The 27524-nt window shown below is 47.5% G+C and overlaps 1 protein-coding gene across 1 annotated transcript in view; it reads right to left on the bottom strand.

Moving 5' to 3' along the window:
* Positions 1–4669: 4669 nt before the first annotated feature.
* Positions 4670–27524, bottom strand: part of Fto (FTO alpha-ketoglutarate dependent dioxygenase) — a 353593-nt gene continuing 330738 nt past the window's right edge. Inside the window, exon 9 of the mRNA XM_051168530.1 lies at positions 4670–5035. Within this exon, the coding sequence (XP_051024487.1) occupies positions 4882–5035 (154 nt within the window). The 3' untranslated portion in view covers positions 4670–4881. The remainder of the gene's footprint in view (positions 5036–27524) is intronic.

The following is a 27524-nucleotide window of genomic DNA, read 5'->3' as shown; positions in this document are numbered from 1 at the left end:
CACGGGTGATCTTAACGCGACACCAAACAAGACTGTGCATCACCTGGTCACCAACCAAGATGACCCAAGGGCTTGGTTCAGAACCCCTGCACTCTTGAGAAAGCAGCTCTAAGGCCAGCACGCTGCCACTTCCGAAGGTTAGAGACAAAAAGGAAAGCCGAGGTAGAAAGCCCTTCATTTGTAGTGGTGCCGGGTTATTCAGTAGCTTTTGTAAAATTGATGAATCTTGTCTAAAGGCAAGTGCAGACAGGCAAACAGATCTGTATCTGCTGTGATCCATTTTAGCCCGACACACATGTGCGGGAGACCTGGTTCACCTCGAGTCTTCCAGGACTGATGAAAAGTAAATGTGAACAAAGTCACGCACTGTGTCATTGGAAAGGAATCACTGAGTCTAATGGTGAGAGTTAATTAATGCTTCCCTCCCCCAAAGCGGGCTGACCCTGGTCCTTAGGCATCGGAGTCAATAAACAATTGTTGTACACAGGCCATCCATTAGAAGGTGAGGCAGGAATGTTTTTAAGCAAATCTGAAATTGCCAGGGGTGACCTAATCCTGCTGCGGTAATGGCAGTGTGAAGGAATCATTTTTCACACTATCTCATTTATAAGAAGTTCCAGGCCATCTGCTGGAGGGCGGGGGTGGGGGTGGGGGTGGGGGTGGATGAAGCCATGAAGAGCAATTGGGGTAAGTATGTGCTGGTGGCTTTCTCTTCATAAACAAACTGTATATCCTTTCTTGGTGACTATTGGCTATTTTGGTTGGTGTGTTGTGTCATTGATTATAATACCGGACAGGCTCTGAGTGATTGCTGAGCTGTGATGGGACTCGCCAGCCACGTGTGACTGCGGGGGGGTGGGGGCACAGCCAAGTGCTAGCTCACATCTCCACCTTTCCGCACAGTGTCTATGCAGCCTGGATCTCAGAGTGGTGAGCCATTTGCCTGAGTCATGACACTAGAACATTAATGTCAGGAAACTGGGCTCATACTAGCTGGTACTTCCTGAAGACTTGTGCATGCCAGGCACTGCCTGAGGCACTTTACAGGGACATGAACTTGCCAAATCTTCATGACCCGCTCAGGCATTACTAAACCTTCCATGTAGATAGGAAAAGAGACTTGAAAGGGGTGGGCTGCCTTAGGGTCACCAATATACAACTAGTGCAGAGCCAGAGAATCTGTACCCAGAAGCCTCTACTGCCGCTCAGGACTCTTTTGGGCAATCAGATGCCAACTGGATAGATGGGCCATGTGAGCAAGGGAAATTAGCTTCCGATGTCAGAAGATTTAGGCTAGATATCGGAAAGAACCTGTGTTGGCAAGGTTCTGAGGGCAAAGTGAACCAGGCGGTAAGAACGGAGAGTGTCAGAGCAGAGGACTCTGGGCGTGGCTACTTGGGGCCTTGGGAGGAGATTGGACAAACAACAGAAATAGGACTGGGCCCTTCAGCTCTTTCCAGGGCTTGCCAGCACGCTCTGGAGTCTATCCGAATCTATCCTCGTGTCTCAGGGCAGCAAGAGCACTTACTCCTTTTGCTGACAACTACCGAGAACAGGCCCTGGGTGCCCTCCTCCCTTTTCAGAAGTCATTATAGCAACCCACCTGCCTTCTCTGTCCTCTCAGAGCTGCGGACTCTCCGGTGGCTCTCCCAGCAGCCTCGGTGGCAGTCATTACAACCCGCCCGTGCCTCCCCCCTCCCCTCTTTATGGTTGTCAAATTGATTTCACCACCTCGATACCTACGGTTCCCAATGAAACTTAATTAAAAATACCATTTAATCACAGAGTAACAAAGGCAAACTGGGTAAACGGCATTACCACTTCAGCGCCTTTTAATCCGCACCGCTTCGCTCCATCTGAACCTGTTTGGATGAGAATTGCCTTTTCAAATCAGAATCCCCTTGTCTTCCATGCACTGGCCTCTGACAGATCCACAGAATAAACAGTATTTAGCGTGGCACGGATCCAAATGTATGCAATTTGCCCAGTGGTAACATCGGCCTTAACTAGAGCAGGGGGAAAAAAAAAAGTTGTGCTGGAAAATATCTTCCCTGGAAACACACACAAAGCCTGTGCCCCGGCTTTAGGCAGGGCTCACGCAATCTCACTTCTGGCACCCCTCCATTCACTTAGTGATGGATTTGGAAGCTTATTACTAAAATTGTGTCACAAGCCATGCCGTGACCCCGCTCCTTTCTGTCTAGAAAACTCTGTCAGGAGGGAGGCTGCTGGTAAGAGCAGGAGTGGATGGGCTATTGTAAGTGATATGGCGTGGACTCTGCACACCGGAAGTGGCTGCCTGCATCCTTTGCGCCACATGGAATTCTGGGATGCCAAGAATTGCCCGGTTCCTCCCCATGACCTTTAGGACTCAGTCATTAGTCAGAGTGATGGTTGAAAACAAAATATCTCATCAAGTTGCCCCTGAACTGCCCTGTGGGAAATCCTCCGCGTTTCCCAGAGAATGTTGTTTCCATCTCTGCTCTGGTAGGGACAGTAGGACTGTCCTGGCTTTCTCTGCCTGGACCACAAAAGCCCTTTCCCTTCTTTGAAGCCATCTTTCTAGGGGTCCTCCTGGAGGCCCTGGCCGACAGAGATTGGTGGTAGCATCTGACCTAGGGCTCCCCACACTGTTGGAGTCTGGGAAGAAGGAGGCCAAAGACTGTGAGTGCAATACACCTTTTAGGCCACTTTCCTCACGGGAACTATATAACTTGTCGGCCAGGGAAGGCTGGTAGGAAAGCGTGTGGGAGCAACTGAAGGGTGTGAGAACCACCTCCACCCACCCAGCAAAGCAGTCCCCCCACCCCACCCCCCGACTGGTGTGCACACGAAGGCTCTCTGGCTCCTCGTCTTTTAATTCTTTATTGGGTATGAACAGATGTGCACAGCACAGCAGTACAAGAAGACCATGAACACAGCTCAACAGGAGGAGCACGTGCTGGGAACCCGACACTACTGCTTTCTACTATAGGGCGTGAGCAAGCAGGTTGAGAAAGTGCTGCTGGGGAGCACATTTATAAACTGATGACAGGGAACAGCAAGGTCACAGCAGAGCACAGAGGTCACAGCCACTGCAAAGCCACTGCCCCACGAGTATGGAGACCTAAGGGCTTATAGCTTATCCTGACATCAAAAGAGAATGCAGACATTTTTAATTTTATGTGCAATCTCCCAATTTTTAATTTTGGCACCTAATGAAATAGAACAAAGAAGACATGTCATGGGGCCTAATAAACCACCCATCCAGGTGGCTGGGTAGGGGGGCGGGTGGGCCAGCCTGTGACCTCTGAAGTCACCTACACTTTTACTTAGGTCATTTCATGTCATCTGTGTCAGTGCCCTGTGAGGATGTTCCTCATGTCTTGTCTCTGCTGATGAGGAAGTTGTGGCTCAGAGACAAAAGGGAGCAGCTCAAGATCTCAGAGACCAGGGTCCCCCGGAACTAGGAAATCCTAGCTGCTTGTGAACCTGCAGCTTCCGTGGCTAACTCTGGGCAGGAAGGCACCTTAAGTGGAATCCTGGCTGTGCAAAAACACTACTGTTGTGTACCCTGCCATATACAGAAGGTCTCGACCACTCCAAGAAAATCATGGCTGAGGGAAGGGGCTGACTGGGGCCTCTAAAAGGCCCCAGGTCAGCAGAGAAGGATGTGGGCCATGAGACACAGATGGCAGAGGACTGCAGATGGGGAGGAAGACAACTACTTCCGGGTTAGCTCACACAACAACACTGATACGTATTGGATGCTTAGCAGATGCTAGAGATTGCTCTAGGTCTGTAGCTCGGCCGTGTCATTTAATCTTCACACTAGGAGTTGGTACTTGTAACATCTGCCATTGTACGGATGAGAAAACCGAGACACAGGGACATGCAAAGGTCACAGAGTGAGTGGGGTGGGGGTGGTGGGGTCTTAGTCCTGGCACTTTGAAATCAGAGTTTAGGCTTAACAACTTTCCATGGTTTCTCTGATGCTCTGGCATCGGGATGGGAATTGGGTCCTTCAAGCCTCATGCCACCTGTTAGTACCTATCAACGGGGGAATTCTAGGAGAAACACTAACTGCATGAAATAGTGTCCGTAGGGCTGGCCTCTGTCATTGGATCAGGGAAGCCCCATAAAGACAGGATGGGGCTGTTTCCTCTGTCCCTCCTTCTTTTTTGCTGTGTGTGGTACACAGGCCTCACAGTCAGGCCCTCAGTGACTTTTGTCTCTGAGGAAGGAAGAGGTTACTCTCCAGCAATTGCTTTTCCTCCATGGCAATAGCCACTACAGAAAACTGCAAGCGGGAAGGCTGGCTCATCAACTTAAAACACGGAAACGTCCCCATGTGTCATCTAAAATGGTAGTTACCGGCACCCGCCAGGGCAGCTGAAGGATGGATTTTTAACTACAGCTGAGCTGTATTTAGGTCTGTGCAGCCACAGGGAACTAGTGGCTGCCATCTTGGATGGCCCACACACCAGAAGCTATGATGAGAAGCCGAGATAGACGTCTCTAGTTTTGTGGTCCCTTGGGCTGAGTCTACTCCCAGTCTCTGAGGTGGCTAGCCAAACAGGAAAGCAGGTGAGGCTTGTCACAGGCTTAGCTCATCCCTGTTGCTGCCTTGGGAACAAAAGTGCTCCCAAGGGGGAAAAATTAGTGGGGAATATCTTTTTTTGGGTGGGGGGTGGTGGTCATCTAATTTCATACCAAATCAGACTAAAACGCAGTAACTTTTAACATTTCAGTGATTGTGGGCTTTATTCTCTAGCCGTTTTGAATGGGGACCCAGATCCTATAATGTCCGGGTCGAGAGGCGTCTATACTACCCTTGTGCAAGGTTGGGGGAGGAAGGCCAAGGATAGCTTTCCCTTCTCCACTCTAAGACTTGGGCTTCCTCTAGGGTTTGGCTTCCAGAAGCTGGCCTCTGAGCTCTGAAACCACATCCGTGAGGTCAAAGGGCAGAGGCATGGAAGGGTCATCCTTCTCCCAGTATGGCCGGCACTCTGGTTTCTGGTGTGCTGGTAGGGTCCGGACAAGTCGGGACTGGCACCTAGGAGAGGAAGAGCAGACAGTTAATCCACTGGGGGAAAGCACTGGGAGTTCCAGGCTTCTGGGAAATGTGGGGAGCAGCACTGGCAGATGCCCCAACAACAGCTGGGAGGGTGAACGCGAAGTGGGTGCAGAGTTTCAAGGCGGAAGGAACATATTTCCGAGGGAAAACTGTCTCTCTGAGTGCCGGAGCGCCACGTTCCTCCAATTCCCAGGTCTGTATTATCTCCAGTGGCTTTGGAAAAGCCAATCATCAGGGAAATTGAGTTACTCTGCCTTTAAAATGGTGAATTATTTTTTCATTATCTCAACAGTTATTTAAAGTGTGTGATTAAGCCATTATCAGATTTAAATGTTTGTGGGATTTCGATGTATTACTAGATTACTGGAAAAGATTAAATTGAATTTACTGCATTAAAACGTCCAAGAATAGATTAAACAATATTACAGACCAGGATTGACTTTGGAGATCCTGGAGATTTACAAGTGTCCCAGCTTGCTGGGCTCAGAGAAAAGGCACTCCAAGGAGAGAGGTTTATAAGGATATATGCAAATAGAGGTTAATAATCATTTCCACTGATGAACAGGTGGGGAAACTTCCACAAAATTAAATTAAGAGCCTAGCAAGAGTTAGTCCCCAAGGAAAACACTTAAATCACGGTTTTTATTAAATGGATTATTCATCAATAGTTGAGAAATTAATTATCATATGCAGCTAAATTATAGCCTGGTAGGAAAAAGTTGGGGTGGCATCCTCCCATCTCTGAGGCACCACCCTCTTGCAGAGTCGGGCTCACTTAAAACTGGGCTTGGGAAATGAGGGTCATAGAAAAAGACAGAGATGTAGTAGGTAATGAATGATTTCTTATAGGCCCAGCACACGCGCCTAACCCGCGTTTGCAGCAGCTGTGTAGGAGCCCCTCCCCTTGCCCGCCCCCTCGCCGTCAGTTGAAGAGTGGCCACGCCCACTCCAAGTCATAGGCCTGGGTAAGATCCTCACGGAAAGACATTTCTTCTCTGGGGGATTATTAATGGGGAGGGGATTCCCAGGGGAAAGCATACTTCAACTTTACACCTATTTTCGAATGTGGTTAATTGCTATACCGGCATCCTATGCACTCAATCCGTCGTACATTACATGTAACATTCCAATATATCTTCAGTTCTCCGCATCAGACCCTGATAATAGCGTCTGTTAACACGCACTAAGTACTATTATGTAGCACATCACTTCATAAATAATAAGATTAGCTGACCTCGGGGCCTGAAGAAGAGTAATGTGTTTAAACGTTCTCATTATTTATTTAAAACAAGAATTAAAGCAACAGAAGCAGATTCTGACAATCCTCTTAGCATAAATATTCAACTGTTTGTGCTGATAAGCACACACGTTGTGGAGGGGCAGAGGGTGCACTCTGCAGCCTACTTGTAGGTGCTGAGGACCACGCCGCTTGCTGTCGCCTTTCTCAGGGTGCATCTCTGCAGTGCCTGTGACAGTCTCTAAATCACTTGAAAAAGATGAGGGGGGGAATTAATATTCAAGGGAAGCTGCGACTAATTACAAAGGGACCCAGCAAAGCTTTTTAAATTGTGCTTTCTCTCAGCCTCAGAATCGCAGAGTAATGCTCAATTTACTGGGTAGGGAAAGTTATTCCAAATTGAGCATTTCAATCTCACAGTGGATAAATTATCCGTGCACATATTATCCTGCTTGGCAGATTAAAGGGCTGTGATAAGTGTCGATCCACCTAGAATATCATAAGGTTTGTGAAAAGTCAATAGAGGTGGTTTCTCAGCTGTCAAATGGTTTTGCCTCCTCGCTTTGAGAAAGTATTAAAAATATTCAGACCCGTGGCAGAGCTGTGTGCACACTGACCTGTGCAAGCATCCCAGGACCACTGGCTGTGCTTCTGGGAGGGCTGCTTCCCAGCTTGCTACCACTGTTTCCAGCAAAGAGAGCTGGTGAGGGACCCACCTCGTTTCATGTAGACCCAAGTGGGCTTGGAGCTGTGTGTGTGTGTGTGTGTGTGTGTGTGTGTGTGTGTGTGTGTGTATGTATGCGTATGTATGTGTGTGTATGTATGTGTGTGTGTGTGTGTGTGTGTGTGTGTGTGTGTGTTTGTGTATCTCCCATATGTGTTGGGACAAGACTCTTCATTCAGTTTCTTATTCGGTCCAATTCTGCTTTTTTAAGATTGCTGTGATATTTTTCCCTCGATGGCCAGTGCTCCTTGTTAATTTCCGAATGCCAGTGAGAGGCTAGGCAGGGCTCCATGTTTGAGAAGGGACACCTGGGCCAGCTCCAGAGCCTGGCTCAGGGTTTCAGCAGACTGTGTACGGGTTGAGAAGGATCAGTTATACTTGAACCACTTGCTCACATCACTACTGTCTGCTGGGGTCTTAGAGTCCTTGGGTGAGGCAGTAGGGAGAGGTTGTGTCCTCTGGTGATGCTGTTTCTGGGAGACACATCATCTGGGACGTCCTGTATCTTATGGTCCTGTGGGTTCTTGTCTGTCTAGTGGTGATGACAGGAATAAGAAGAATGCCAATGGTCCAGTAGCCCCTCCTGTCTATGAATTTGTTTTCAGCTACCCACTGTCAATCAGCAGAAAATTCCAGAAGAAAATTATAAGTTTTAAAGCGTGCAGTATGAGCAGTGTGGTGGGATCCTGTGCCCCACCCAGGACGCGAGTCACCAGTGTCCCTGGTAACCACGTAAGTCATGGTACCAGCTACCTTGCCCACATTGCCACGATCTGGAGCCAGAGGGAGCAGACGATCCTCCTGACATCATGTCAGAAGGTCAACAGCTGTCTGAGGCTGCATCAAAGCACTTAGGTCATTGTCACCTACCTCAGCTCACCTCCTCATTGTAGGCACCTCCAAGCTCTACCCTCAGACTGAAGAGAGTATAAGGTAACTTGAGAAGGACAACTCAAATTCATCTACTTTCTATTGTAGCACACTGTTAAAATGGTTCTATTTAATTAGTTACTGGTGTTCATCTGTGTGTGTGTGTGTGTGTGTGTGTGTGTGTGTGTGTGTATGTGTGTGTTGCAGTTATAACACTCTGATTTATGGGTTTGGTGTAATTAAATGAATGAACAGAGATAGTGTTTGGAAGACAGCTTAGTAACTATTAACTACCATCACTATCATTACTTTCGCCATGAGTGCCAGAGAGAGACAGATACCACTGGAGCCCTGCCTGTTGCACCATGGCTTTCTCCTTCCCAGAGTCCTTCAGTGGGGGCCTCTGGATGGGTTCTGTAGGGGAAGCTCAGTAGCTCTGGCATAGCTCTTTTTGCTTTGAATAGAACAGCCTCTGGCTGAATCTTGTCACAAGTAGCATCCTAAAACATGAGGCTTACCCAGTCAAGCTGGTGCAGCTTCCCATGGGCAGGCCATAGCGTGCAGCCTCGGAAGGACCAGCAGCTGCTAACTCACACAAAAGAAGGTCACTTCATCAAGCCTTCCGAGTAGTGGTGGCTTCACGTGGACTTGCCACCCACAGGAAGCCATGTTGGACTGTTTCTTAGCCATGTATACCCTTTATCCTACAGTCCCTTGCACTGGAGAGGGGCCCTGAGTGCCTTAAGACGTGTTTTAGAAATGCCAAGTGTGGTGATGTGCTCAGCACGGCCTACTCTCAGTCCCAGGAGATGGCTAGGGGACGCACGTAACTCAAGCTGGACAGAAACAGGGAATCAACTTGATGTCTGAGGCAGGAGCTGAAGGAAAAGACTTTCTCCTGTCTGGGTCTGTGCAACCCTGACCTTTCATGGTTATTTGCTTCCCTGCCAGCAGAGGAAGGGTTCTAAACCATATTGCCAGGTGGAGAAGGCTCACATGAGCTAAGTCTCTGCAGACTGCATTTTCTTAAGCTTTTATTGTCTGAGGTAGGTTTTTGCTCGTTTGTTACTTGCAACCAGGAGAATTTGGACGGTGCCAGCCACCCTTCCCACCTCAGCCGCTGCCCACATTGTACAAGATCATTGTTATGGTCCTCCCACGAGTCCACGTTGCTGTGGATACTGTGCGGCATGCACACGGACTATCTGCCCTTGAAATTATGAACTTGAGGGCTTTTGCTAAGAAATAAGTCAGTTTTCATGTCCAGAGCTGGACGATCTTTCTGGAATGTCTACAGAGTCTACTCAACTTAGTGTTCTTCCGCGCTCTTACTGTCCTTAGCTGCCCGCCATGATGCCACAGCTTCTCCTGCCAACATCCACTCTCATATCCTCAGGGACAAATACCATATTTGGATGCTTCTGGAGTTAGCAAGTAAATATGGATCTACTTAGAAAATCCTGCCCCTCTCCTGAAACACTTCAAGGGGAGAAAACAACAATAACAACATCCAACCAACCAACCAACCAAACACACAAAACCCCAAACCCAAAAATCTATAAGCCCTTCATCCCTCTTTCCCAAATCCACCTGCCTGGCTTCTATTCAAATGACTCCATGGCCACCCTCAAAGCTCTTTGCAGTTCAGGAGTAGTTCTCCCTAAAGGACCCAGTGTGAGTACAGGAAGCCGGCTGGTCGAGAGGTCCTGCCGCCCCCACCCTGAGGTGTAACTCACTGATTTCCCCCAGGGCTGCGCTTTCATCTGGGTGATCAAGAAGGCAGCTACATTAGTGCACACTGGCCAACCGCGCTGAAACTAACCACTTTAGCTAAAGTGTGTGTTAATTATGGGTATGCAAGCAGTCAATAAAGGTTAATGCAAGAGTCAAAGGATACATTTCTTCCCTTATCGCGTCACTTCACAGACTAAATGACTAACATTATACTTCGTGTTTTTAATCAATAAGTTTTACAGTAATGTGCTGGCCATTGATTTTAAGAAAACACACATGGTCTTCTTCCTTGTCCCTAAATTTTGCAACAAATAAGGAAGGACAGGTAACATTTCCGATGCTCTCCAGACAATGATACAGTTTCAGGGGACAAATGGTTTCTGAAGACAGACTCTTGAGGATGGAGAAGCTAAACACACATAGGGACTTCATAAAGAAGTAATGCCAAGCGCAGACAAGAAGAGCCAAGAAAAATGATCCGCAAGATGAGAGTTCTTTACACGGAAGGAACAAAGCAAACACTGAGGAAAATGACTATAATCTGTTGTCTAAAAGTCTGACAGCAAAGGTCCCCCTCCCCTGCTGAAAGCTGGGGGAAGAAGGTAGGGGCTGGCATCTAGATTCCTATTTGCATGGGGCTTGCCGTATCCTAGGTTAGCCCAAAGGCAAGCAGGAAGCTGGGGGTGGGGGTGGCAGACCCTGCACAGAAGCTAGCTGCCCTTTGTATTGCTTCCTATCTTTATTATGGATTTCCAGTTGGACCAAAATGAATCCTGTCCATCAACTATTTAGCTAACCTTGCCAAACTGAGATTTTTGGGAGATTTCAAACTGTGCGAGTGGTGTGTGTGTGTGTGTGTGTGTGTGTGTGTGTGTGTGTGTGTGTGTGTGTAGTGGACAAACTTTTTTTTCCCTAGGACTCTTGCTATAACAAGTGACTAAGTAACCTTCTTTTCTTTTCATCCTCAGGACTTTGAAGTTCTAACAGGCGTTATCTACAGAAATAAATGATACCTGTTTAGCCTTCAAATGCATAAGCCCTCTCTCATTATAGCCTCTGGGTGACCTTGAGAAAATATCTTATGCTATCAGGTTTCTCAACTGTTATGTGAGGTGCACGGTCCTCTGCTTTGCTGGGTTATGTGGAGATGAGACCAAGTTGTGCATGAGGCCCTCCAAAGTATGCAAAGTACACATAGGTGTCACCATGCCAAAGGACCCACTGCCTACAGGCTGCACAGCCAAGTTTTAAAAGGCAGCCGATACTGTACTGTCACCTGGGAAGGCTCTTAGCACTTGGGAATACAAAGGAAATAACTAAAGCTTCTAAAATCGAGCCTAGTTTCCATTAGCAACCTCACTAGAAAATTCCTGCTTGACTAATGAAGTGTGTTTTTCTGAGTCATACTGCCCCCTGGGATTTTTCATTACAAGAAGCAGGTGACAGTCATTGTCGCTAAAGTTAGTTGGGAGATAGCTTTAGGATCTCAGCCATAGCCAAATGTGTTTTCTTACAACGTACGCCAGTCTCAAGGCTTCTGAGGCCTCAGGGAAGAAACACTGGGGTGAGCTCACCCCGAAGCCCAGTGCCAGGAGCAGCATGAGCAAAGCAGGAAATAATGACTGACAGGGCCATGAGGCTTTCAAGGCGTTGGGGACCAGTGTGGCCACCAAGAAACCTATGTGACTCAGTACATCTGCCCGCGGGGTGATGCAGCACCTTCCATCCAGCATGGCTGCTCAGTCCTGACCACATGTGGTTTAAGGGATTTGTTCATGTTGCTCACCTTAAAACTACTACTTGAAATTGAACCTTGGGCCATTTCACTGGCGTGGTTCTCATGGCCTCACGGTGCTTGGCTTCCATGATTTCAGTGGTGAGCATGAATTCAGGCAGGGATGTAATGAGCTCGGCCTTAGGCTGGCATGGTGGTGGTGGTAGTGGTGGTGGTGGTGGTGGTGTGTGTGTGTGTGTGTGTATGCACACACATATATGTGTATGTGTGTGTGTGTATATATATATATACACACTTTTTTTACACACACATACATACACAAACTTAGCTCGGTACTCCAAAACTTCTTTGTGGATTTCTGTTACTGCTGTTATGGCATTATGAAAAAGGCTACACATGAAGAGCCACCCCGTCTTACAGCCCCCCTTATGGTCTACTTTGCAAAGGTGATCTCATAAATTAGCTTGCCAATTTTGCATAAACTCTTTTATCTAATGCAGAAGCAGTTCCTAACGGCCACTCTCCCTGTGAAAGGCTTTTCACCTCCCGATTCTGTTTTCAAACCAGCAAAGTCAACACACGTCAGAGGGAGGAGAATGCAGCTTCTGCCTACCGGCCACCTTTCTTTCTTCCAGCTCAACACACCTTTTTCGTAGCCGGTACCTTTCAAACACAGCTACCTAAATTTTGGCTTAAATCCTAGTTGTATATAGACTACTTTTGGGCCTTACACTGTGGGAAGAAAGGAGAAGTCTAATAACAAAAGGCTGTATGGACTCTTTAAAAAGGCTCCAAACAGCAAATATACCACTTTTGAATACCAAGATGATGCTACCGGTGCCAAGCAGGTATTGCCCAAGAGACAGCTAGGTTGCTCCAAGACAGCCTGCTGTCTGGATGTTGGTCAAACAGTCAGCCTGTGGATGGAGTGGGTGGAGTGCCGACTGTACCATTCTCTTGGCTGTGGGAAGTGGATTGAGTTCCCCAATACTTCCTTGTGACTCAAAAGTCATTTCCTGTCTAAAGTAGCTTTAAGAGCTCCCAAATCTTCCCGTCAGAATGTAGGTGACCCCTAATTTGTCTGAAAAATAATATTAACCCTATATCACCCAATAACTACAAGTGTCATACTTTGGACTTGAAGCATACACATGAAGGCGTGCGTGTTGAAGGCCTGACTTCACAGGTGCAGTGTTGGGGAGGGAAGCGGTTGGAGCATGAATGTGCTAATCCAATCAATGAATTGATCCATTGGTGGATTCCCTATTGAATAGACGGACCTTAGGCTCACTAGAGTTGTGCCACGAGGGCTATGTCTTGTCCCTAGCCCCTTGCTCTGTCTCTCAGCTTCCTGCCTATCGTGAGGTGAGAGGACTGTTACGTCATGTTCCTGCCACTTTACTACAGGCCTGATGGAACATGGTCAGCCAGCCGCAGACACAAACCTCTGAAGCCATGAGCCCAAATGAATCTTTCTTACTATAAGTTGTCTATCAGAGAATGAGCATCAAGGATTTTGTTCTGAAAGAGCAGAGGTTCCATGAGAGAGGGAGGGGGGAGAGAGAGAGAGAGAGAGAGAAAGAGAGAGAGAGAGAGAGAGAGAGAGAGAGAGAGAGAGAGTCAGTCAGTTAGTTTTAAGTCAGGGACAATTTCTAGTCACGCTATGGCTCAAAGGCACTTCCACTCTTTTTGCAGGGTCTAGAGTGCATGCCCTCTTCACTAGAAAGCTAGTGCAAGCCACCTCAGCTAAAGCTCTGCCTCACCCCCAGGCTGGGTGAGATACTGCAGGCCCTCACAGCATCCCATTGCTCTGAAGAAAAAAAAAGCCCTTAGAGGTTTGTTAGGATTTTTGTTGCTATGGGAGAAGAATACAGAGTTACTCTCATTTGTGCCACTGCTCCTTCAGTGACAACTTTTAGACCAAAGGAACAGGAAAAAACAAAACAAAACAAAAAAACAAAACAAAACAAAACAAAAAAACTGCTCCTGAAAGCATAACCGACCACTGCTGTACACACTTTGCACATTTTCTATGTAAATTTCTTGTCCTTGAGAAGAAACTGGAGCCCAGAAGGTTAACTAATCAAGTCAAGACTTTATAACCGAACATATGATAGAATATGGATTCAAAGCTAGAATTGTCTGACTCTAAATCTTAAGCTCTTTGTGCTATTCAAAAATGCAAACAATGAAAGAATCCCCGGGGTCTTATTAAAAGGAGCTTCCCCTAGGACAAAAGGCCCAGGTCAGACTCTCCAGAGGAGGCCCCCAGAATCTTCATTTTTCTAAGTGATTTCTAGGAGCAGGCCATTCAGGACAAACACTGCACTGTGGAAACCTGCCCCAAAGGACCACAAAGATACCACGGCAGGGATGTGACAGGGGCGAGGTGGGGGCGGGGGGAGCGACACAGGAAGTCTTTGAGTCCACACAGAACTAACGCTGAATTCATCTCAAGACAGAGGAAACCAGAGACAGGATAGCTTTTGTGGATATGTAACTGGGCTTGGTAAGCACACAGCTAGTGACCTTCCAGGGTTCAGAGCAGCCAACAGGTCTCGGGAGTGCTTTCCCCCTACTTCAGGGATGCTGCAGGCTCATGGAACCACTTAATACCCCGAGACTGCTTGGCCTACCTCTCGGGTGTAAATGCGGGAGGCATAAGGTTGAGAATAATTTTATCCCAGGTTCATTTGTCGGCTTGTCAGGTGCATAATAATGGTGATGAATGGCCTACCTTGACAGCAGAACATTTAGGAGCTGCTGACCTTTGATCTCTGGTCACATGATAGGGTCACCTGAAACCTGCATGACTTCTACCTGCCCAAGGGTAACAATATAAAAGGTCAAACGGGTTGGCGGTTCTATGTATCAAGTCCGAGGCAACTTGGTTGGGAGCTTTAAGAGAGACCGGGTTGGGTTCCCCAGCGCACAAAGCTATGGACGCACTGCAGAAATGTGCTCGACAAAAGATATACAATTTCAAAGCAGGCTAGAGTAGCTTTCCTTGCAAGGGAATAGAATGAACTCATTATTTTTAAAGGGCAACAATGAAAACAAACACTTTGGAAGAAAATACATTCTGCCAGTGACTCAGCCATCGGGAGGGAAAGCACACGGGTGTATGACTTAATGAGTGTTATTAATGCCGTACCTGCACCATGGCAGAAGGTCCAATTGGATGCAATTACTGGAACAAAATCCCCACTGGGTATGATCAAGCCCTGCTTTCAGCCATAAAATACGGTCTCTCCGCTGTCCTCTGTCAGCACAGCATCCCACAAAGGGCTATGATTGACAAAAGATAACCCTTTCCAATTTCATGACTTCCCTGTTGCTTGAAACTTAAGTCAAGATTGCATGGGGCAGTCTCAGACTTCAGAAAGATTCTAGAATAGCTTAGGACCAGAAATTCAAGTCCATGTGGTTTTTTAGATGCACTTATAACATTTCAAAAAACATTTGCTCCTGCAAACCTTAGGATTTGCAAATCTTTGGAAATCTTTGGATTTTTCCAAATCTTTGGAAAAACTCCATTTACTCACAATCAGATAATAGCTGTCACATGGGAAATAAACACAGTTATATAAACAAAAGCTAGAGCACCGATGTCATTGATTTCTTAAACCTAGAAATTATATAACCTGGGCAAGAAAAATTTGACTTACACAGAAAAATCTAGTTTTTACAAAGGCTGTTTGCTCGCACAGTGAAAGACGGACAGACAGACAGACAGACACTGGAGCATAATCCATTCCTGCTCTGGAGAGATAAGTCATGCAAAGGACAATGGTTTATTGAATTGAAGGCCAGCTATTCTGACTTAGAGATGAGCACTGAGGTGATAAACTGTGAAGACGACGACGACGACGACGACAACAACAACCCCCTCTGAGTTGATGGCTCCCCCATCTGCTCAGTTGCTGGTCTGTCTCCACAGCATTGCTGGTCTCAGAAATACTTCTAAGGAATCTGCCTATCTGGGTTTTGGATGCTGAGATACACCCACCCAAGTCCATTTTCACCCTAATTGGAACTTCTCAAAGGTCCATGGTGCTTGCAGCAGGGAGCTTGGGATCATCCAATACCAAGTACAGAGCAACAGTCTATGTTCATGGGGGGTGGGGGGCACAAGAGATGTCTGCTCACTAGGGGCACCCCAGACTTCTGATGCGGAGTCACACTTTGCAGGGACTTAGCAGGTAAGTAAACGTAAAAATCCTGCTAGACACAGTGGTGAATGCCTGTAATCTCAGAACTTGGGAGGAGACGGGGAAGGAGGATGAGTTTGAGGCCAGCCTGGGCTACAAAGCCAACAGTGTTCCTATGGTCCAGAAGACCTTTGTCCATTTCCTGTTTACTTATCTCCAATTCTCTGGTTTCTCTTTCCATTGGTCTGGTGCATTTGGCCACACACACACACACACACACACACACACACACACACACACACACACACACACACACACACACACACACACACACACACTAGCCTATTTCTTCTTCCTTTAGCAGGCCAAGAGCACACCAGGGTATCAGTACACGGTTCCTTCTAGCCAGAACTCCCCTCTCCACTGTCTATGGTGCCAACCTGCCCTCTTGCCACAGGGTTTCTGGCTGTTTTGCTCACTGTTATATTCTCCAGGCCTAGGGTAGACTTGAAGACCTGGAACACAGTAATGTCTGAAAACCCTTGTAACTGCTTGGGTGAAATCAACCTCCCTGCTGCATAACCCCAGTAGCGGTGACGGAGGATGTGTGGCACACTGAAGAGGTGGTTACAGTCATGTCATTACTATCTGCAGACAAGGATACTGTAGTGGGGAAGACATGGGCCTCAGAATCCAGGACAATGTTCTGCCACTACCTTACCCTGTGACCTCAGACAAAACCTTGACTTTTGGGCCACCCTGGCTCATGTGTATGATGAGGGGTTGGGTGAGACACCCCCTAAGAATCTCCCCAGCTCTAAGCAAAGATACATACACACTATCTCCCATGCTTCTTACTACTAGGGTAAGAAAGGTGTCATTTTAGCCTTGGAGACAAGCAGCTGGGGGCCTTGCTCCAGATCCCAAGGCCCATGTGTCACACAGGCCAGAGCTTAGGTCACTGTTCACTCCAGCATTTTCCTCTCATGGTAGAGGCAGAAGTATCACCAGCTACTGTCATGGTTTGAAAGCTGTATTTGCATCCAAGTTCTAGTTTCTCTCAGAGGTGTGTTCAGGAGACTGCGCAGGACCACTAGCCAGAGTCTACAGGCTCTTAGCACTCACTGCATTTTCAGGCTGGAGAGACTGACTCCTTCATGGGGACCTGTGTGATTGTTAGTACAGCTCTTATGAAGAAGAGAAGCCAAAAGCACAGTATGATTGAACCCTGTGTTCTCCTATGGCCTCTGCGTCAAGTCCTACCCTGACTTCTCTCAAAGATGGAGTGGGACATGAAAGTGTAAGCCGAAATGAACCTCCTTTTCTCCCAAGTTGGTTTTGGTCAGAATGTTTTATCACAGCAATAGAAAGCAAACTAGAACAAGCAATAAACTAGTAAAGGGTTCAAGGCTTGTGGAACCCGCATTTGGCTGCCAGCAAGAGAGTCTAGAGTTATAATGGTTAAAGATGGCAAATGCTCATCACTCAAGAAGTCCAAGGGCGTAGATCCCAGGAACAGCCCACAGGTTTACAGGAACCTGCTGCTCCTTTGATGCCCTGCTCTGTCACCTACAGGTGGCCCAGTATGTTCCAGCCACCATACCAGAGTCCCAGGTAGGGAGGAGAAAGGGAAGCGGGTAAAACACGCTCTTCTTCCTCTAAGAAGGCCAGTCTACAAGAGAGGGTGGAAAGTGGCTGCCATGTCCCTTTCTTTCCCATTAAAATTAAGATCCTACATTGAGGAAAAAGGAATGAGTGAGGGTAGCAGGAGAAATCGGCACTTTTCTGCTATAGTCTATAAGCCAATAAACAGTAAGAGTCTTTTTTTTTTTTTTTTTTAAGAGCTCTGTGGCCAGTTAGATGGGTAAACAAAGAAAAGGGCAAATGGGAAGCTGGGAAGCTGGGGGCAGGGCGCTGGCAGGGTGGCTTTGGCAGGTGTTCCCTGGGGGAGCGGACTAAGTTAGGTCATGGTGGCTGGAGGAATGTAAAGAGGGGACTGAAGACAGGGTCAGTGAAGCCCAGGGTCCCAGAGGCCACTGGGAAGGCTGTGAGGAAGGCTTGCTCCTGAGGGTTTTACACAGGAGGGTGATGAAGTCTTCACACCAAGGCTTTGCAGGAAGCCTCCACGAGAGGGAAACTGCTCTGCTCCACCCTCACAGAGAATCGTCCTTGAGTCCCATGGCTCCCACCACCTGCTCTGGGGGAGCCTCGAGCCTTACTGTGCTAACACTGCTCACGAACTGTCCCCTTTGCACCTGAACAGAAGAGACAGGCCAAAGCCTCCTGTGATCCTGAGGCCACCCAAGGGTCCCCACCTCAGAACCCTGCTCACATCCGATTTGTGGTGGCGTTCTTTTTCTGTGCTGTAGACTCAGACTGAGGAAGGGCCCAGCCTTGCATGCCAGAGCCTGCTTCAGAGACAGAATTGATTTGCAAGGTAGTTTTACAAAGAGAGAGCGGACTGGATTTTAAGATCCCCCAACTGAGGTTTTCATGTGCTTCTGGGGATACTATCTATGAACAGAGCTCTGTGGAAGCTTAGGATGAAAGGAGACTGCCAGAGAGATGGCCTTAGGGGAGTACTGGGGCCCTCAAGCTTTTGACTCACTGGTGGACATCAGTTCTCTATTTTGGCCCCAGGGAGGGAAATGCAGAAGATTCAAGGCATTCACTATTTCTTCTAGTCGGGCACCCTGGCTAATGGTGGGATAGGATGTGTTCTTCAGGCCCTGGGAGCTTGAGCCTGCACTTCCTTCATTGTTTAGGGATGACCTCATTTTACTAGGACCAGCACTTGCTTGCTTGTGAGGTGACCCTGAGGAAGGCACTCAAGCAGCATTGTCTTGTCTGTTAAGCTGAGACAGCAGGGAGGACCCGGAGTCACATCTGGTCAGTACCAAAGGGGTGGCCAACATTGGCCACCTCACCTCAGAGCCCCTGGCTCCCAGAAGATTCCCCCCCCCCCCCCCACGACAAAGGAGCAAGGCCATGTCCTTGCCATGATGTCTGGTAGTGATAAGGGTTGAGGTGGATGACAGAGGCTCTGTGCACAGACACCCAGAGGCTCTCGCTGTGAAGCTCAGGCACTTTGTTGTTTGCCTAAATCCAGAAGGTCATAAGGAATCAAAGGATGACATCTGCTGGAGCAGTGTGTCATTAGAGAGGAGTCTGGGAACAGGAGGCCCTTTGCATGCCACCTTCCAGCTTCTGAAAACGAAGCGATTAACAGAGAGGCTCTACTTTGTAAGCAGAGGAGGAGGAGAACGGCCAGGGCTGGGTGGGGAGTGGGGCCACACACTGAGGCCTAATTAGCTGCTGTGACCTCCTGCCCTGAGCCTGGCCTGTTGGGGAGCCAGGCTTCTCTGCAGACTGCTAAGTTGCAATTTATATTTTTTGGAAGAACAGTTTGCAGTTGAGAACATCTGGGATTTCGCCTAGCCTGCCTCACCAAGGCCCATTATACACATCCTCTGCTGGTTCGCTGATTTCAACTGCTCTTTCTGTGTGCTGCCTGCCTCAGAGATGCCTGGTGCCCAGAGGTGCCTGGCAGTATGTTCCAAGGCCAGGCTTTGGACATGCCACCAGCAAGTGGCCTGCCTGCGAAGCATGAGTGAAGAGAAGCCAGGAAAGCAGGCCTTCCAAAATGGGTTTTGCTCTGGCCTTCATGGGAAGCCACAATCTCTACCATTAATTCACTTTTTTATTTCTTCAAGTATGTGGAGGAATTTTTTTTTTTAATGATATTTTAAAATACAATGCCTAGTGTGGAGATGAGATAGGTTGCACTGTTCCCTGCAGTAAGGAAGATGTGTGAGCTCTCCGCAGGATGGAAGAGGAGGAAACTTCTGGACAGTTGTGTGTAGGCCTGAGCACGTGACTGGCCTTTGGGGAGAGCCTCGTTGGGAAGAGCAGCAGATACAGACGGCCCAGGGTTTAATTGGTTCTAGGTTGGTCTCCTGGAAGTGCTTGGGAACGCTGGTCGCTCAACTCTTTTAAAATGATTTATAAAGTTCGTTTCCAGGAGAGAGGTCTTCGGGCAGCGGGCCTGTGAATTATTTCTCCGTTGTGGGTAGAGAGTGAGGACAGGGAACACTTGCTGCGAAGAATCTGAAGAGACTCTCCCTGGAAGGGAGGGACTTCTCATTTTTCAGTGAGGTAATTTCTGACAGCCACACTTGCTCTCCCTGACTTCAAATTTAATACAGCCTCTGTCCTGAGGAGCTAATCTCATCTGCGGCTCCCTTGGCTTACAGTGATGTCAACAGACTGGCTGTGACAGAGTCAGAGACCAGAATCCTGCTGGCCTTCCTGTTCTCATGTGACAGTTTCTGAGCATCTACTCTGCGCTGGGCAGCCAGTGGTTCCCACTGATGTTGGTGTGGCTAGCATCCCACCTTACATACGGCAACACTGAGTTGGTAGGTAACTTGCCCAAGGTGGCAGGGTTTGTACCCCAGAGCCCATGCTGCAAATCACTACCCTCCAGTGTCATTGAGTTGTCCCCCCGCCCCTGTCCCTGAAGTTCTAAGTCTACTGGTATAGAAGGGAGTGCTCTCTAGGCCACCTGTTTCCCACGGTGGCTTCCTTTTGTACCTCTAATAAGCATGGACTGATTTTCTTGACTGATCAACTCTGGATATTACATGAAGCTTCGTCTCCCCTAGTCCACACATGTGTGAATGGTGTGTCTTTGGCAACTAGCTCTTAAGAACAGGTGACACTAGTCAAACACTAGGCGGGGTTTGGGGGAAGGGGACAGAAGGATTGTAGGAGCTAGAGGGGGTTAAGGGCACCACAAGGAAACCCAGAGAATCAAATAACCTGGGCTCCTAGGGCCTCACAGAGACTGAGCCAACGGCCAGGGAACCTACATGGGACTGACTTAGACCCTCTCTGCACATAAGTTACAGTTGTGCAGCTTGGTCATTGTGTGGGACTCTGAACAGTACGAGCAGGGGCTGTCTCTGCCTTTAAGACCCTTTCCAACTACTGGGTTGCCTTGTCTAGCTTTAATAAGAGGGAAGGTGCCTATGCCTACTGCAACTTGATATGCCATGGCTGGCTGATAGTCATGCGAGGTTGGCCCTTTTCTGGAGAGAAGAGGAGGAGTGGATGGAGGGCGAGGGAGAAGAGCAGAGGTGAGGAGAGGGCCTGGAGGAAAGGAGGAGGGGGGACTGCAGTTAGGATGTAAGACATATAGTTATAATATATAATAAATAAAATACACATTAGATGTAAATATGTATATACACATACATTGATATATATGTATTTACACACACATATACATATGTATACACACACACACACACACACACACACACACACACACACACACATCAAGGTGTGGCAGAGGAGAACTAGCAGAGTGTTTCCAGTCACTTCATTTCCTGTCATTGTAACTTTGGATAATGCTTACATTACTTTTAGTTTTGCTTCCCCTTGGCCTCTCTGCCTGGGCCTCCCACAGAAGTCTTCTCTCCTCATTCAGTCCTTTCTGGACGCGCCCTCAGAGTCCCACCCCAAGACAGGCCTCTTACTTGAGTCCAGATCCCCTGAAACTGAAAATCTAGATTGCCCTCTTTTGCTATGGCTTTCTGAGGCAGCGAAGTGTATAGCCTCTGGCGAAGTCTCAATTCTCTCCTTCTATAAGCTCACAGGATCTAGCTGTGTGCCCACACTTTGTCTGTTTAACTAAGCCAGAGGAGGGGAAAGGGGGGGGGGCGTCCTAGCATCTCTCCAGTCATATCTAAGAGTGCAATCTAAGAGGAGACCTAAGACTTTGAACATAAAGCAGTGTGTGGGATTTAACTCTCCGAACTTCGGGCAAGAGACGGAGGCATGGTTCTGTAGGCCAGGTGTGCATATCCTGATTGGCAAGCCATCCCCCCCCATAGCTACCTTCACCGCTCTAAAACGTGGGGGCTGGCAGATAAGGCTAATGAGGACCCAGCAGCATGTGGGGGAACACTCTGTCTATGGTAAAGGCACTCCCAGGGAGGCAGCTGCACTTTGGGAGACACGGCCCAATGTGATTACCTAGTCAATTGTACCAAGGCACTGCAGCAAAGAGGGCACGTGTGAAGGCACAATGTTTATTTCCCGTGCTGAGGGCATTCGATTCACTGCCACTTTTGGGATGTCTACTTGCTCATGGGCCTAAGATACAAAGAATCTCCTGACTGCCGCTCACCTCGGATGTCCAAGGCTCTGAGTTCAGCCTCTGGTATTCTCAGGAGAAAAAGTATTTGGAAGTATGAGATTGGGACGAACATCTTTGAAATTGTATCTGCACCAGTCGGCATGCCAGCTAGATAGTCTTCCCAAACAGTCTCAGCTCCACATACCAGGATTCTGCAAAATTTGAAAACCTAGAAACCGGTGTCCACTGCTGAGAGAATAGTATTAACTGGCGGGTAGCCACAGAATGGGCTCCCTGGCAGCAGCAGTGAAACAGGCGAGACTGAAACACTTTGCAATAGAGAGACTTCCCAACACAAGATAATTGCTAATTTAAAAACAAAACCAAAAACCAACCTGGACATTGATTTGACTAGCAAAGTAACCAGTTATTTGTCTCTGGGTCCACGGGCATCTACAGACGCACAGAAAAACATCTGGGGGAGCAAAGGGCATGAGTGGGGTGAGCTATGGTCAGGGAGGACTCTGTCCTTATCAATCGAGGGAATATATTTTGTGTATCCTGCTTGTGTAACTGGGAACAGGCAGACACACACAGCTATGAGTGAACGGCACTCCACAGCTGAGGTTGCTTGGCAGTTGTTCGAGGCCATAATGCCTTCGGTCCCCATTTCTTCGCTCTCAGACCTGATTGTGGGGACCTAGTGAGAACTAAACTCCTGGTCTAGACAGGCCAACTAGGTCAATGAAGTCTTGTGCATCACGAGAGAGACGCGTCCATGCACTCTTTGTTGCTTTATTAAAGACAGGCTCGTGAAGGGCGGGAGGGGAGACTTATTTTGGGAGTTCACTTCTTGTCTTGAGGAGGCCAGCTCAGCGCGGGAAATGGTAAAAGAGGGTAGAGGGGGCGGTTTCTAATCCTGAACACTGTAAGACTTCTCTCCCCTCTTCACGCCTGTTAAGAAAACTTGTCAAAACAAAGCTGGCAAGTGGAAACAGATGGTTTGATGGTTTTTCTTTTCTTTTCTTTTTCCCTTTTTTTCCCCCCAACCAAAATGCTCTCAGGAATGATTTCAGCCTCAGCCCTGTTTCTTTTCCGGGTTAACTGTACCAACTGCCTCTCTTTGTCCTCTGTGAAGCCCTTGGCATGCTTCTTGGGCCCCTCTGGGCACACATGCTCCAAAGGGTCTGGCCATGGAGGCCTAAGTTGCCTCACACCCTGAGGACAGGACAAGGCCTGGGGCTCTCAGACTGGACTCTGCCTGGAGCATCTTACACACTAAAGTGGGGACATTCTTAGCTGGTCCCCCAGAAGGCCAGTGTCAGCTCTCTCAGCTGACTCTGCCTTGCACTTTCCTAGGTGGCCTCTAAGAAGCTGAGGGCTTGGGACTGACTATAAGCCTCACCCCTGCACTTCTGGACCCCTCCCCCAAAGTCTTTGCTTTTAGGCACCTTGGTTGCTAAAGGCATTTAACTCTAATTCCATTTGACTTCAATTGTGTCCAAATTACTGTAAAAAGGAAGAAGACAACACGCTGTAAATATGAAGAGAGACAGAAAATCATTGAGAATCCTGCCTTTATGAATATTTGATGAGGAAAGGTTAGATCCATAGCTGGTAAATTATAAGAAATTATGTCCGTCATGTGACTCTGTCAGCAGAGGTTAATACAAATGGGTTGGGACTTAGTTGGGATGACAATGCAGATTAAAAAAGATTTGTCCTGTCCCCACCACAATTCGTTTTTGTTCTGTTATTGGTGTAATGGAGTTGGTCATTAGGATTGTGGCGACAGAGCACTTGAGTTGTTTTCTCAGTCCATCACTACGTTTTCACAATAAATGTTTCATCTCTGCTAATCTTGTCTTTAATTGTGTGGTTGTTGTGGCAGGATTCAATTATTAACTCTTTTGATCCTTCGGTGGCCCTGCCTTGGAGCCTGCTGATGAAATGTGCACAGGGTGGCACGCCTGATCCTCTCTGTAGTTGGATGCATGGATCTTGTGGTTCATTTAGTGTAAGCAGAAAAAAAAAAAAAAAAGGTTATTTTGCTCAAATAACAGCTCTAGCCAAGTGTGAAATTGTATATAATTGTGTTATAGGATCCTGCCCAGGTTAAAGGGCTTCTGGGAGCTTCCATTATGAACCTCATTTCTCAGGTATTTATGATCTGTTTTCAGTTTTTAAAAAGTCTGAATTAAGCCTGACGTGTTCTGCCTGGAGGCTTATTGTTGTTGTGATTTTGTGAAGAGGATTAAAGTGGCCATCCTGGATCAGTTGTACCAAGATGGAAAAATGTAACATGTCTAGTGCAGTGAGCTTGACAACGGTGGTGGGGACTCCGACAGCTCAGAGTGCAGGCTTCCGAGTGAGTACGCAAGGGCATCTTGGTGCCCTCAACAGGGCTGGGAGCCTTGAAAGGGGGTGATGGTGAGAAGCCAGCTCCTAACAAAAGGCAAGTTGGGCCAGTGAGATGACTTAGCTGGCAAAGTCAAGTCGCTTGCCACCCAGCCTGATGACTTGAGGTCTATCCCTGGCTCAATATAGTTGAAGACTAGAAATGACTTCTACACATACTCCTTAGGATAGGTATCAATCATAATCAATCAATCAATATTTTGACTTATTTATTTTTATTTTATGTGCAATGGTGTTTTGCTTGTATGTATGTCTGTGTGAGGGTGCTGAGTCCCCTGAATCCTGCAGAGTTATAGACAGTTGTGAACTGCCATGTGGGTGCCAGGAATTGAACCCTGGTCCTCCGGAAGAGCAGTCAGTGCTTGTGACCACTGGGCCATTTCTCTAGGCCCAAATAAGTAAAAATTTAAAAAGACAAGTGGGGTACTCTGTCTTCCTACCCCACCTGGCAACGGGCACCAGTGCTTGTATGCCATCACTGAGCTCCCTATAGGAGAAGGCGTGCTGGCCTAAGGCCAGCCTTTCTCTGATCTCTACACATCATGAATTATACATATTTCATAAAGTAGCCATATACTTCTAAATGGGCGGACATGGCTGAGCATGTTTAAAGTCTAGGAACGGCCAAGGAGAGAGAAAATGTAATTTCTGCCAGCAAGTACAAGCAAACGAAGGAAAGCTCCAGAGAAAGGACGGTGGGAGCTCAAAGCAGAATGGCAAATTAATAAAATATATGCATGCCAGCACACCCAGAGTCCCAGTGCTTCTCCAAATCTACACTATGGCATTAAACAATGGCTAGCCAGGAGAGCGTCACTGGGAAAAGGGTTAAGTGTGACAGCCAAAGGAAAGCCGGTAGTCTGCAGTAGAAGCAGAGCCCAGCGAGGAGCACCTAGAGTTCTCCCAACAGAGGTGCATGCCCTGCCTACACTTACAGCCACCCCCGAGTAGGCAACTTAACACATCAGGGAGCCCACTGGATTATCAAACCGACTAATCAATAGCATTGACAGTATTTCTGCCTAAAAGCACAGGGAAGTGGTCAGTAAGTCAAAGCACACAAGATATTTGCCAATACATTACCTTGGACCTTTGACTTCTGCCAAGGGCCCAGGGGGCACATGACTTTTCTTCCCAAGGCCTGGGATTTTCTGCCTAAGTGATTTCTTCGTGCTTGAGTTGAGTCAACAGCATCCTTCCTCAAGAATTGGTACAGGGAACATATGCAAATTACACAGGCCCAGTCTCCCAGGGCTCCAAAGCAGCATGTGGACCATGCCATTACCCCTTCTCAGCCGCTCCCACCCCCACTCTATAAATCTCAGCTGCGTGCGTGCAGCATCACCACACTCAATGGGATACAAATGGTTTCTTCATGTACCCAGATTGCTCCTGAGAGCTGAGCCACCTGAAGAGTTCTGTCCCCTTGGTGTGACCTACACCTGGTGGCTCTGAAAAGACATTCTGGCCACTTTCAACTCACTGAATTTAATGCTCCAGAAAGCGACAAGATTCTATCGCCGAGGATGATGCTAACGCAGAGAGACAAGGAGAGTACACTGTTCATGTCCCTGGCTTTCAAGACCTTTTGGGGCCATGCAAAGCGCAATTCATGAACTCCACACCAAGCATACTCCCAGAATCTGCCCACTTTCCCAGACTGCTCCTTTGGGTGCAGCACTCTGGACACAGGTGAGCCCAAATACCGGATGAACCCCCCTCTGTATGACATTTTTGCCACTGAAGACTAGAATAGAGCTATCAAGGATCCACTATAGATTGGCTACCTATTTTAATCTCACTCAATCGTCTATATAATCACTCGATTTTACTGATAAGGAAACTGCTACCCAGAGAAGTTAATTAACCCACCCAAGGACACAGCACAAGGAAAGAATGAGACTAGAATATAGGTTGGTCAGCAGGCCACAGACTCTTGGTGGCACTAGTGGTGAAAGCTACTGCTTGCCAACACAGGCAGGCAGTAGACAGACAAACCACCAACCCATGACCCTTCAGGAGCCGGGGAAGCAGGATGGTTGGGCTGTGGCACGCTGGAGGAGCACAGCCCTTGGTGCCTGTCTCCTCCTCTCATGAGCTCTGTAAGGGTGGGTGCCTGTGGAGACATGGGCAGAGAGCCTTTCTGTTTGGGAATGGATCTGCTGCAGGCCATATCTGTACCAGCCCTTGGGTTCTCGAACCATGACAGAGCCAAGGTTTTCTTGAACTGGCATATTATTGCAGTCTGCCTGGCTGTGCTGTAACTATTTCAAGGACTATTAAATTAAACCCTGGAGACAGTTTCCCTTAAGATAAAGAGCATGCTTTTTTATTGTGTCATCAAAGGAGACCAGAAAACCTGAAGCTTTCAGCTTTAAAGACAACATAATGAGATCAGAGATTTCCCTTGCAAAGAAATTAACTTTCGGTTAATTAATGAAAGTAACCTTAAACAGCGGGCATGTTGCCAACAACCAGGACACTGTAATAAAAGGGGCGGGGGCGGGGGGGATAATGGGATGCTTTCAAGGGGCCAGGGCTCAGCAGCCCAGAAAAGAAACCTGACGAGGATGCCGCTTGTAAATTTGATCTCAAATTCTTAAGATGAACAAATAATAGCCTTATCTGTAATACAGTCCGCTACAAATGCTTTCTTTTCCCCCATAATTTTCTGTTCAATTTAGATAGAAGATTTAATTAGATGTTGGTGAAACACCAGTTATTTAATAAAACCCTTAATAAAAATCTAATTTATGGTTACATAGAAACCACTGTAACATAATCACAATTTAAAAAATACATTTTAGGGTATTTACTTTTTACAATTAAGAAAATATATGTATGTGACATGCTCTATTCTCCCGTGAAGGCAAAGGCAAAGAAAGGCAAACCCAATAGTAATGAAAAAGCCTAACTACAAACCTTTTCCTCTTCTCATGAAGTTTGTTTTTAAGGGACTTCTTACATTAATTGCAGCCCAAAAGGGTTCTTGAATCTGAATGAGAAGAATCAAGACGGATCCGGGCCGCCTCAAAAAGCTTTAAAAATACAATTTGATTACCACAGGAATCAATCTAAAGATTTCTAAAGCTGCCTAAGAAACAACATGGGTTCCCACCCGCACTCCAACTGTCACTGTATCATCACAGCGCACCAGCCAACTCACAGGCGGACATGTCTAAGGGGACATGTAAATTCCCAAACAGGATGATCACGTCATGGAACATGATGACCCAATGACACTGGGGACACTGGGGACACTGGGGACACTGAGAGTATGTTCTCCAATGCCCAAGACTTTACCCAGACTCAGAATTCAGGACAGGACACCCTGAGCCCCAGGAGCCCATGGTGAAAAGTGAGTGGTGCTGGTTTCCACAAGGGCCACTCCAGGTCCCCAGCCTTGGGAACAAGACTGCAAACTGAGATTCTGGCAGTATGCACTGTGCAGATGCCC

The sequence above is a fragment of the Acomys russatus genome, chromosome 26, assembly GCF_903995435.1.
Source record: "Acomys russatus chromosome 26, mAcoRus1.1, whole genome shotgun sequence".
NCBI classification, from domain to species: domain Eukaryota; kingdom Metazoa; phylum Chordata; class Mammalia; order Rodentia; family Muridae; genus Acomys; species Acomys russatus.
Note: the sequence above shows the minus strand (reverse complement) of the source record. Positions and strands in the feature narration are given on the sequence as shown.